Source organism: Vidua chalybeata, chromosome 4, assembly GCF_026979565.1.
Source record: "Vidua chalybeata isolate OUT-0048 chromosome 4, bVidCha1 merged haplotype, whole genome shotgun sequence".
Lineage (NCBI taxonomy): Eukaryota > Metazoa > Chordata > Aves > Passeriformes > Viduidae > Vidua > Vidua chalybeata.
Genome location: NC_071533.1, coordinates 43,431,832 through 43,444,337, shown reverse-complemented (window position 1 = coordinate 43,444,337; position 12,506 = coordinate 43,431,832). Strand labels below are relative to the sequence as shown.

At 38.6% G+C, this 12,506-nt stretch overlaps 1 protein-coding gene across 2 annotated transcripts in view; it reads left to right on the top strand.

Annotated features, from left to right (window-relative positions):
* GALNT7 (polypeptide N-acetylgalactosaminyltransferase 7) overlaps positions 1 to 12,506 on the top strand; it is a 68,569-nt gene that overhangs the window by 35,621 nt on the left and 20,442 nt on the right. For both annotated transcript variants that reach the window (XM_053941661.1, XM_053941662.1), the window contains exon 3: positions 9,537 to 9,703. In XM_053941661.1, the coding sequence (XP_053797636.1) occupies positions 9,537 to 9,703 (167 nt within the window). The remainder of the gene's footprint in view (positions 1 to 9,536; positions 9,704 to 12,506) is intronic.

Genomic DNA, 12,506 nt, shown 5'->3' with positions numbered 1-12,506 from the left:
TTAAAAAAAGGCAGCAAGGCTGTTCATGGCAGAAAATTCCAGTAGAAGCTATCATGCAGATTATCTGAAGATAGGACTATTTAGTAAGAAGTATCAATGTGTACTTGCCCTTTATTTTACTCTCTTCTCAGGGTATCTGGCATTGGGCACTGCTAAGAGTTCAATGGAAATACTTAATTTAGATTTCCTGCTTCTAAAGTGGTCTCTTTTCATTTTGGTCATGTATCAGCCCAACAGACTTTCTGGCAAGCATCCTACTTCTGGTGTTTGAAAAAAATATTTCAATTGCTTCTTTCATACTTCAGTAAGCTACTTGTCAAACCTGGGTTTTGGGAGTTTGGGGTTTGGTTTGGTTTGTCTGTTTGTTTGTTTTTTGTCGTGGTTGTTTTTTTGGTTTTGGTTTTGTTTTGTTGTTTTTTTTTTTTACTCTACCATTTTATTTACATGCACTTAGCTTGAATTAGTGCTCATTTCTGTTTGTCTTGTTTGGACACCTTCCTGTGCATTTAAAGAATGTATGTCTTACTGCTAACAGCATCTGGTTTTTAATCATGCTGCCTTTCCCTTCTTCACAGTTCCCCTTTTCAAAAGGGTGTGTCTCCTGCCTGTGTCTTCTGTCCTGTCAGGTGCTCTGATTCTTCCATACACGCCATGATTCTTCCATACACAGGTGCTGTCTGAGTCTTTCTTGGACATCCAGTACTTCTGTGTGGTTCTATTGATGGCTTCCCCTTGTTCTTATGCTAAACAATCCCTGGCACAGTTAGACTCTAGTAAACTGGCTCTAATTTATCCTAGCAGAAGGCAGTCCTTCATGGATTAAAGTTAACTAAAGTTAATCAGTTCCAAAAATTTCAGCCAGTGCTAATGGATTCAAAGTCATTGTTTCCTAGATCCTGCTTCTTGAAGGTGAGCAAGAATTTGTTTTAGTCAGTCCTCAGGAACCACTGTTGAACACCAGGACCTTATAAATATGGTAGAGCATGATCTCTCAATGACATCACAAACTTCTTCAGTGCCCTCTGGTGCCATCCATCAAGTCCCATGGACCTGTGCTGTGTCTATCCCATTTGCTGTGATATGTCCAGGCAAGTGGTCCCTGACTCACCTCTGTGGTGGATATTCTTTCTCTTCTGCAGGCTGCCCCTAGACTCAGGGACTTGGGAGGTGTGACAGCAAACCTTGCAAGTAAACAGTCAAGGAAACCAGATGTTGAATGTCTCCATCTTTTGTGTGTCCTATGACACAAAATTTCATCTCTTTTATAGTTAAACTCATGTTTTCTTTAGTTTTTCTTCAGCCTACAAGCTCTTCTTGTTGCCCTTTCCATCTAATGGATTTCAACTCTACAAAGCTTTGCCTTTAATGCTCTCTTCATGGGCTCAGGCAATATTTCTGTACTCCTTCTAGGTAGCCAGTCCATGTCTCTACCTTCCCTACTCTACCTTCTGGAGTTCTTGGTGCAGCCAGGTGGGTTTTCTGCCATGCCTGTTTGACTTACTGCGTGTGGGAATGGATGGCTCCTGTGTTTTGGGGAGGTTATTCTCAAAGGTACCATTCCTGGGCCCTTTTTAGCACCCAAAATCATTAACTTCTTATGGCAGATATGTAAATAGTGCAGGGAAGAGTCAAAAAGGGAGAGAAAGCTGCCTGATGGACAAAACCACTGATGATCACTGATGTAGAGCTCTGAGAAGAGGCTGTTTAGTGTATGGCTCACAGGAGCTACACCTAGTTACACGAGACCAAAGCAGTGCAAGATGTTCCAAGGAATCTGTGTTCAGTATTTCTAAAAAATACTTATCTAGAATACATTAGTTGCAGTATCCTCTTTTTATACTTCTAGCTCAAAACCACTAAGAAGGTGTTCCTTTTTGAAGTCCACTTTCACAGTAGAACCCTCCAGTCCACACCTGCCATTTTCATTCCTGTATTTTGCTAGGTTTGAGACGTGCTTATTGCACTTTTGAAGTCAAGAAGCATTTTCTTACAGTATATTTTAAGTGATGCACTTTGAAACTCCCTGTTTCTCCTATTAACAAACTTGCACTACTGTAGAGCCCTTAAGCCAGGGATGTTTGTAGTGCTGATCAGATTTCATGCCAGGGTAATTAACTGTGCTGGCTGAAAGAAAGGATTAACGCTCAACATGCTTTGCTCAGGCTTGATATGCTGTTGTTATCCAACCCATGGAAGACTTGCTTACAAATTATTCTTACTGACCCAGAAGGTTTTAGTCTTATGACTTTATTTAAGCTAGATTTTTTTTGACAGCTTCTTTTGACAAGTGTTGAAGGAATTTTATCTGGAATAGTTTGATTGGGAGAGGAAACATCATTAATGTTTATGGCATGAGACAAATTAATCTCTTTCTGGATTTTTTTCTTCAGTGTGACAAAAAATAGCTGCTGTCTACTCATCAGGGTGAGCCAGAATTTCAGCTGCATCACCCACACATATCTGTCAGTATGATTGTTCAGAATAAATATTTTTTAAGTGTTTTTTCCTTCTGTGAATTATCCAGTTTGAAATTTTCCTTTATAAGGACATTATTGCTGTTACATGGCATAGCCCCTGGGCCATACAGATTTGTACTTGAATAATTGGATCTGTTGCCACAGGTCACCTTTGACTTCAAACAACTGGCAATGAGCTTTTGTTGAAAAACCTGAAAAGGTGACTCTTCCTTGCTTGAGTACAATGTTGTGTGCATACAGAAATGTATTTTTGGACTACTGTTTTTGCAGCTTGATTTATAAAATAAAAGGGAATGAGAATTGGTTTGTTTTTTAAAATTGCGCATGTAATTTTGAAGTGTGTTTTATTTTATTTTTCAGTTTGTTTTAACATTAAAAAAGGAGCTTTATCTATCTTTAGCTTTAACTAATTACTCAGGGTATGAAATAAGGCAGATGAGTCTTGGCTTCTCATTAGAAATGGACAGTCTTATTACTCTGGGCAAATAATATGAATTTAATATGTTCTCTTACAGTAAGTAGTTACTTGTCCAGTCAGTCTTGTTGTAGCTAAGAAGATTGAATACAAAAGCTCTGGAGTGGAGCCTGCTTTCTTCAGGAATGTGATTAGTTCCTTAATTATAGCACTTTACAAATTACATATTTGATACTGCTACAAGAAAAAGGATTTCAGTAATTACTTTTGGTATCTATATCATTGGAAATGAAACATTAGGGACTTGGTTTCATTTCACATGGTACCCTGGGAAAATCTTTCATTCCAATGCCACATAATACACTGGAACTGTTCTGTAACAAAGAAAAGTAGTTCTATAATGTGCACATAAATTTTTGTGCACCTCAGTGAGAGCTGGAGTTGAGAATCGGGTGAATTATAGTGGTCACACTCAATCAGGAATGCTAGCTTTCCACTGCAGATTATCAGCTGCCTTACTGCTGGCAAGACTCCTGGAGGGAAAAAAATTAGTGTTTAAATTGTAATTAAGCATGTATTGTGAGAGCATCTCTTGTGGTCAGGAGAGATTTAAATTCCAGGCATTCACCTTAAAGCAAAAACCAGCATTTTCTGTTAACATTTCAGGTCCCAATAATGAAAACTACAGAAAAAAATGGATCCTTTGTTTCTTTAGTGTTGGCTGCTAGCATTTCAAATGTTAAGTTGTGAGGGAGAAATAATTCACCCAAAGAGTACAAAGAGGTTGACAGAGGCACCAGGTGTGTTATCTGTAGTTGGATTTGCTTACCTCTCTGTGTGTGCATCTGAAATGAGATGACCAAGCTCTGAACATGACCTCTTACTCGACAAATATATATATATAGCACAGCACCTGGAGTATATTTAAATTCTGACTTAAACTTTGACTTCAGTGGAAGGGCAGAGGAGAGTGGGAGCGATTTCCTGCAGCTGTTCATGTAACCCTCTAGGTGCCAACCTGCAGCATAGAAATTCTGGGGCACATGGAGGAATCATTTTGTCAAGTGAGTAGTAATCTGAATGTAAAACTAAAAAATGAAATGCACTTCTTATGCTTTGTCTTGTTGCTGTTAACCAGACTGTACTGTGCTAGAGCATTCAAATAAATGTGCATGATACGAGTTATAAAGCAGTCCAGATGAGCATGGGTAAGAACTCCAAGGTTCAATATCTGATGAGCAAGGCATGGTGGAAATACAGTATTGCTGTGAGACTGAGCTCACTGCCTCAAGTTTCATTCTAGTTGTTTATTACATTGAGTAAAGCCTGTAAAAGTTTGATAAACTCAAAATTAAGCACAGCCTCCCTGCAATACCCACCGTGTGCCACCGGACTGCAGAAGGCCTTGAGAGCTGACGTCTTCTTCCTTTAAACCAAAACAGGAAAGCAGAGGGCTTTTGCTCCCTCCTTGTATGGAGTATCATCCCTTCCCTAAGGAAAAGATTTTATTTTGGCCACCTAGGTAGCCCAGCTTTCCTGCCCTGTGTTGTTTATTGCTTCAGTTTTTCAATGTTGGATAAGTGATAGTATGGGCAAGAATCTTGTGATTAGAAAAATTGCAAAGGTTATTCCTTTCATTCTCTTGTTATCCCTAATGTTGGGTTTCTATGCAAACCTTGCCCTGGATTTGGATCGTGATGCTTTCAGAGGTACGGTAGATATAACTTTTGATTCCCAGGGCACTAATGATAAAATGTAGTCACATAGCCTCACAAGTTACTTCAGGAATGGAAATAAGCAAAGCTTGTAGCTGTTTTAAAAATAGCAAATGCTGTTTCAGCATAGGTTTAAGCTATTTGGTAGTGTGTAATAGAGGTTTTGCTGCTGTCTGCTGAAGGGAAAAAATTATTCAGCTGATCAATCTGTCTTTCTTGCATTGTCTGTTTACTTCTCTTCCAGAAGCCCTGTTTTGTAAGTCCACTACTATAATCTCATTTTGATGTTGCTGGTGCACAAAAATGCCCTGCAAGGCTTCATAGGTAACAAATCCAGTATTAGCATTAGATTTACTTAGTAGTATCCTAACAAAGAAATTCTGTGATCTGTTTCTGTCTATCCTGTCTACTCTAGACTTAGGCAATGATCCCTCTGACTTGCAGGTATTAAGCAGCCAGTCTCAGCTATGACCTTGGTGATGTCAACCATACAGATGAGCAAACAGCTGAAGGTGTTTTGTGAAAAAAAATTCCCATCCATCTTCCTAGGGGTTAGATTCAGTTCACTGCAGCAGTCATAATAAATTGGCAATTTAAAATAGCAAGGAGCCCTGAATTCAGTATTAAAAGTATGTAAACATTATGCTGTCAGCTGGGTGCCTGTCTCCTTGTAAGATAAGAACAAGACTTACTAGAAAAGGAAACTGAAAATGAAAGCAGATCTCCTAACTTATTTTTGGGATTTGCTTCTGCTGGACTCTTGAAGAGCTGAGAAAAATGCATGCACTAAAAAGCAATTATAATAGGTGATAATACAACTATGAATTTTATACCACTTTAAACATGAAATAAAATTTATAATACAATTTTAAATTGTGAACAGTTCTATATTAATGAAGAAGTGAAATTCCATTTTTTAATGTTGGTTATGATTTCAGGATAAAAAATAAACTGAGACCTTCAGCTTTGTACTGATTCAGGTCCTTCATCTTGCAACAGCTGATTAGCTTCTCAGGAGCTTCTTTGGCTACTGGAGTGATTACAGGAATGTGATGGCAGCTGCCTGCCCTCTTGGAGGAATCTGTGCTGGTACATTTTGCTCTCAGCACACAAGTACAGTGCTTTAAAATCCAGAGGGTACTGATGAGTCCTTGGTAGGTGCAGGTGCAAGTTAGAGAGCTGACACGAGTTCAATAGTATCAGAATGGAGAGTCATGATACACAGTCATGATACCTCCTACTTCTTCTGAAGCTTAGCTGCTGATATGCTGGAACAGTCAGGGGTTCATCATGACAGGAGAAACACTTCTGTGGCTCAAGATCTTAAATTGCCCTCTAAGTATCTAGCTCACTCTTAAATTGCTGTCAAGGTGCTCTCCTTTTTCCGCTGTTGCATTTTTGTTGGTGGTTGGATTACTCTTCCAGGAAAAGCAGACTCCACTTCTAGCTTTTTTTAAGCCTGAGGAAATTTGAGTCTGTATCTGCATCTTCAGTAGTAGCTCACAGGGAGTCTGTATGGCCATCCCAGCCTTGGACCATGTACCCACAATCACAACTGTGAGGCCCCAGGACATCCTAAAAGCAAGCCAATGAATGGAGTACAAAGCCTTAAGAGCAGAAATTTCCTCAAGCCAAGGAGCACTCCAGCCCAGATGCTCAGCTTCTTGTGCAGAGGGTCTCCTGTAAAAGCGCTCCTCTCTGCTGTGGCTGGTGCACAGCTTTGTGACTGAGGGATAAGGGACACTGGCACGGGCTCCAGCAGAGCTGTTCCCTCCAGGGGTGGAGAGGGAGTAGAACTAATTCACATCCTAAGTATGCAGGCTAATAGACAGAAAAAACATTACTCACTGTTTCTCAATTAGCTCACAACTGTGCCTTCTGAAGGGTTTCATCTTGCTTCAGTGATGAGTCACTCTTGTTTTTCCCCAGTAGTGCCAGTACTGATTGTGGAATGGAAAGTTTTTATTCACGGACTGATCTGAAGGTGTTGTTTCCTTTCACCCATGAGTTCCCCAAGGAAAGAGCACACAAACAGAGCAGCTCTTCCCTGCAGCACTGCCCAGGGAAGGTGTTGCCAGCCCTTTGTAAATCTGTGCACGCTTGTTCCTCTTTCCCCATGCAATAACTCTTTACAGGGCTCAGGAAAGGTGAAGTGTCTAGAGGCAAGCCTGGCTTAAGGATGCTACCTTGTCATTCCTGCATATCTGCTGCAATGTGCCATCTTTTCAGCTCTATCAATAAGAATTCAAAATTCCTTTTTTAAGTTTAAGATTTTGTTTACTAATTTGGTTCACAGTGTATTGCTGCAGCTGGCCTGCAGGCTACATCTGAAAGGGCACTGTGCTAGAATGTGGGCAGGGGATGAAGCACCTAGGGAGTGAAGCTAGGGGTTGAAATATTTAAATCCTCTTTGTCACAAACCCTTCTGTACTTTGAATAGCTTGAAGCTTTTGCCTAAACTTTCATATCTACTTTTCCCTCTCTTTTAAAAATGAAGAGCATCCTGGAAATTCAGGCTTTTTTTTTTCCTTTTTTGGTGCCTAAAATCTAAGGGAAATGTGTAAAATTCAGCTTCAAACTGAAGGAAAGTGCATTTGTCGTTTTTTGGTATGTGGTTTGCCAACCACTGGATGTCAGTGCTGCTCCACTGAGGAAAGGCTCCACTGAGGAAAGCTTTGCCTGCTTCCTTCCCTGTAGATGTGAAGGAAATGAGAGCTGAGGCTACTGGCTTTTGTTGCTCAAATACCTGGGCACATTTATATTTATTGAAAGAAATCTGCCACAGAGATTAAAGCATTTATTAATTGCACATATCTAAAACAACTACTATATTTCAAACCTCTAATTCTCAATTCAAGATGAGAAAGAAGACTGTGTACAGGAGTTACTGCAGTCTGTCAGAGTTTATGGGCTTCATGAATTGGTCTGTGGGCTGTCTAATAAGTGAAATAAAGTGTCTGGAAAAAGCTGGAAACATGATCTTACTAGAGATATAAATGTAGTGCTTCACTGCTTGCAAATGGCACATTTAGCAACACCCGATTTGAGGAGATTTAGGTTGGCTATGTAGCAAAAAGCCTGTCTAGACCTCTGGGTTTATGTTTCAAAAATGTATTAAATTTTTGTGGAAGTGGAAGAAATAAGCAACGAAAATATTTTAGTTCTTTTTCAAGGTTTTCTTTGGTTTTGTTCTTGAAGGCACTCTGAAACGCTGTAGCTGTACCTCTTTTTATTCAGAAATAAGCAAAAAAGTTTCCTAGCTAAACTGCAGCAGGTGCAGGTCAGGGGCACAGTGTGAGCTGCATCAGCTTCTGCCTTCTCTTTTGAGACAAAAGTTCTATTCTGCTACCTCTTACATGGAGCTCTTGAATGGCATTCAGCTGGTATGCTGGTTTTGTTGAAAGTATAACGCCCTGTTTTCCACCTGTTAATGTAACCACATCACCAAAATTAATACTGAGAATATATGCATGAAGCAACACTGTTCTGTTATAAATCTGTTATTAAACATATTAAACCTTCTGTCTACACAGCCTACTTAACACACCTAGGTAGGGAATCCATTTTATCTCTGCAGATGCTAAGTAAGTTGTTGACATCTTAAACGCTTGTGCTACAAGTGTTAGTACTGCAATCTGTAATCAGCTGGAATCTTTGAGAGGGATCTGTGGAAGGAAGGTATCCATGGCCTGAACCTTCTAAACAGCCAGTCTAGCCCTTTTTTATTGGTAACTATGATTAGCTGCAGCTACTTCAGGCATAAAAACTATCAAGCTGAGGGATTTTAGTCTGTAGTTTGTACTTTCAGAGATTGTCCTGTTTCAGAGGTTGCTTACAGCACACCTAAGAAACAAAATGCCTTATTAGATAAAATTTTGTTATAGTCTGTTTTGATTCTGTAATTTTCTTCTCCCACAGAAACAAAATTCATAGCATATTTTTAACAATGGTTTTTATTTTCTGTGAGGTGAGAAATGCGTATTGATGCATTGAGAAGTGAAATTCATCCTTCACTAAAGAAACTCTTTAAATATCCATGGATCTGTTATGTGAGTCCTTTCCATGTTTAACTGAATGTAGTTTCAGAACTCTGGTGGTCTCTCATGATTAAGGTAATTCTTTTCAGAAGCACCAATGTTTCTGTGCACTTAAACTTTTTATTGTATAAAGACAACTATAACTAGGGAAGTTTGTGCATCTATAAGTTTAGGAGTTTTATTTGTCACTAATAATTTCTTAATACATGATAGCTGTCCTTGAAAAGTCAGAATCTCTCTAGTTGAGACTTTATTTGCTGAAAGATGAAAAAAGGAAGGATTTTTCCCTTTGAAATCAAAAGTGCTATGTCTCTATGTTCAGTGATAGGGAACTATATTATTATTGTTGGAAAAGGGGCTAGTGATCAGGTAGGGAAACTTCCAGTTAAGGAAATACTTGTACTTGTTGTAGGGAGTGAATAGTCTCACTTAGGGGCGCAGTTGGGGAAATGGACATTACAATTGCAAATTAAACCCATTGTTGATAAATGTGATTTAGAGGTATTGGAAAGTGTGGAAGGTAGTCACATTGCTTGTTTCTAAATAATCTCTAACCCCTCAGGAAATAAGACCTGAGTCATCTGCACTATTTTTGTTTGGTTTTTTCCCTCTCTGTCTTGTAATTTTTTTTTATCCATGTGTCATCCTCTTTCAAGGAAGGAGCCCATTGAAATTGGACCAGGTCTGAAACTTGTGCTGGACCAGTCTACTTTTCTTTTTTTTTCTTTTTATTTGTATCTGTATCTGTGATGCACTTAAGCTGTGTTACCTTTTATATCCTCTCTTAAATCTGAAGGATAGCTGTCAGCAAATATTTCATTTGCACAAGGATGCTGTTAAGCAGTTCTGTAAATGACAGTGTGAAAACTAATAAAATTGACTCTTTTTACAGATGCAAATACTGGCATTATGATGACAACCTGCTCACCTCCAGCGTTGTCATCGTCTTCCATAATGAAGGGTGGTCCACGCTCATGAGGACAGTACACAGTGTCATCAAGAGAACACCAAGAAAATACTTGGCAGAAATTGTTCTGATTGATGATTTTAGCAACAAAGGTACATTTGGAATGTTAACACAGTCCTTGTAGAAAATATTTTTTTTTAATTTTCCTGAAATAGTTTTCTTTTTATTTATTACCTTCCATGGTTTGAGTTGACTAATGGGAGAAAAAATTGCTTCTTCACATTCCTTTGAGTTCTCTAGCACAGTTTTGGGTACTATGTAGAAAAAAGTTGGGATAGCTAGTATCTCTCTTAGCTTTTGTGAAAACAAGTAGTTTGAAGAGTATCAAAGGGGTTAAGCCTGAGTAACATGCTTCCTTTATTACATAAAGGAATACAAATATCTCTTGTTTGAACTATGATAAAAACCTACCTAGGCTATGAAATTATTCAGATTAATTTTCAGTATCTTTTTCATTTCTAACATCCTTTTTTAATTAAACATCACATTGAGCTGCTTATTGTTTCTTATTGAGGGGAGGAAGCCTTTAAGAATTTGAATATGTTTTAATTTCTGCCTTTCTTTGAGTCCTGCCAGCCTAAGTCCAGAGATTTTCTTCTTCCTTTGTAGTTTACATTCTGATCTTAGTTTATTGTCAGGATGCATGTACTTGAACTTGTCTTATAAATGTAAGCATACACTGTTTTGTTTTTTGGGTTTTTTTTTTTTTTTTCCATGGTGGTATTGTCAGCGTTAATGCAATACAAGGCCAAATACAGAGAGGAACCGAAAGTGGTCTCCTAGACACATAAGTTAATTAAGACAGGGGAAAACAGACTGTTTTTCAACTTTAAACAAATTTCAAAATAGTGCATCACAGCTGCTCTTTCTGTAAGATTTTGTTGCAGCATGGTTCTTGAAAAGATGTTGACAGAGAAAAAGAGGAGACACATAAATAAAAATATGATTTTGACTGTGTGGGATGACAGTCTCTTCTAGACAATGTTGATGATGGCTTTGAGCAAAGGCAAGTTTGGTCAGTGGCACAGGATACCCTCATCTTTGTTTTCACATGAATTGTGTAGTGACATAGCAAACAGATGACTTTTCTGAAACTCTCCTTTTTATTAAATGATCTGGGTTTCTTCCAGTTCCAGGCTCATGGTAGCTGTTTTCTATGGGTGTACTCACCATAAATTTTAAAATTAACTCATCACATAGTTGAGGTAGCCTTTTTTCAGTATAAGTCACTATTAAAGATAGTTACTGTGTATTATTTTTTGCATCATACCTGTAGATAGGTAGGTATCATTTTCTGTTTGTTTTCATAGGAGAGGGCAAGTTACCTGTATTATAAACTTGACTACATTTGGCTTAGTCTAATAAAGATACTGAGTGCTAAATTATAGTCTTCTATATCCTTTAACAGCTGTTGAGAATTGGGCTTAGATATACACACATGCTATAAGCCAAAAATACCTTCTCTCCTTAGGGATATAATTTTAATAATTCAGTCAGCAGACATATGCTGTGTTTTTGCTTTTCAGCTAGGATCATAGCTTTCCCTCAGAGCTGTTCAAGGACTGACTTAGCTGTATAAAGTAACTGTGACACTGACTGTGTCTAGAATACTTACCAGATTTTTTACTAATGATAGGTCTCAATATTTGGGTTTCACATGACTTGCAGCTGACTCTGTGCCATGTATATGTAGTTCACGGAATGAGTTTGTCTGGCATAGAACTTGTACTATTTTTCCAGTATATGACATTTGTAAAACAAAAGCAGTATTTTTAAAGGTTTTTTTTTCTAATACAGAACTTTTTTTGCTTTCTGCTCATAAATGCTCATAAATAAATGGTTAGCAGACACAGCTAGCCTAGAACTAAGATCCAGCACACCCTTGAGTCTATATTTCTCACACTTCAATTTCCCAGATAACTTTCTTAAATAAGAAAATTCAATAAAGAAAGCTCGAGGTGCAGTTTTCTCAGGTATGGGTGGCTGGTAAGACAAGCATGGACTGGAATTACTCTGAACACCTCGCTGCAATTGCACTAGTTCACCATAATAATTCTTCAGAATGCTTTAGGCTATTACTTGGTAAATATAATTAACTTAATATCATTAATTCAAATTATGTTCTAGATGAAAAATGGCCAAGAGAGCAGAATCTTGCTCTACTTCTTTCTCCTTAGAGAGAAGAATGAACTAGTATGAGCTGCAAAGCGTGCCAAGCTGCCTGAAGAGTTCTCCAGTTCTTAGGAGAGCTGCAGAATACAAGCAGTCTTAATCACAGCAGAGCTGCTGGTATCTTTTTGCTTTTTCAGCCAGAAGAAAAGTCATGCTGACAGCACAGATATAGGATTTTCTTCTTCCCCACCTGCATTCGGGCTGCACACTTCATGTCTGCCTTTCCACCCAGCAGACCACCTTATGCTCTTGGAGCCCACTGCTGAGTGACATGTGCTGGACTGGGTGGATGTTTGCTCATGCTCAGTGTGGCTGTCCTTATTTCTTAGCTGCCACCCTCTTGAGCAGCATGAAATTAAAATGGAGCACAGCAGTTGGAAACACTTCTAAAGGCTGGCTCCTAAAAACCCCTTCCCTGTCCTTCCTTATGAGAAATCCTGTTTCATCAGAAGGGAGTTACAGCTGCATAGTAGCTTATATATGTTATGTCTTACAGGGAGAAACAGTTGCAATGCTTGGAAAATGTCCTTTTCATTATAATTCTTAGTATAAAGTCAGTTGGGAGCAGTACTTTTGCTGAGACACTCCTCCCTTAATCTCTCCTGCAAACAGCAGGGTTTGACTGTGGAGAACTGTGCAGAGATATGTGCTGATTTCTACTCTGGTGTTTCTTCCTTTGTCAGAGCACAAAGAGAACAGTAATAAGAAGATTGCCAAGCTAAT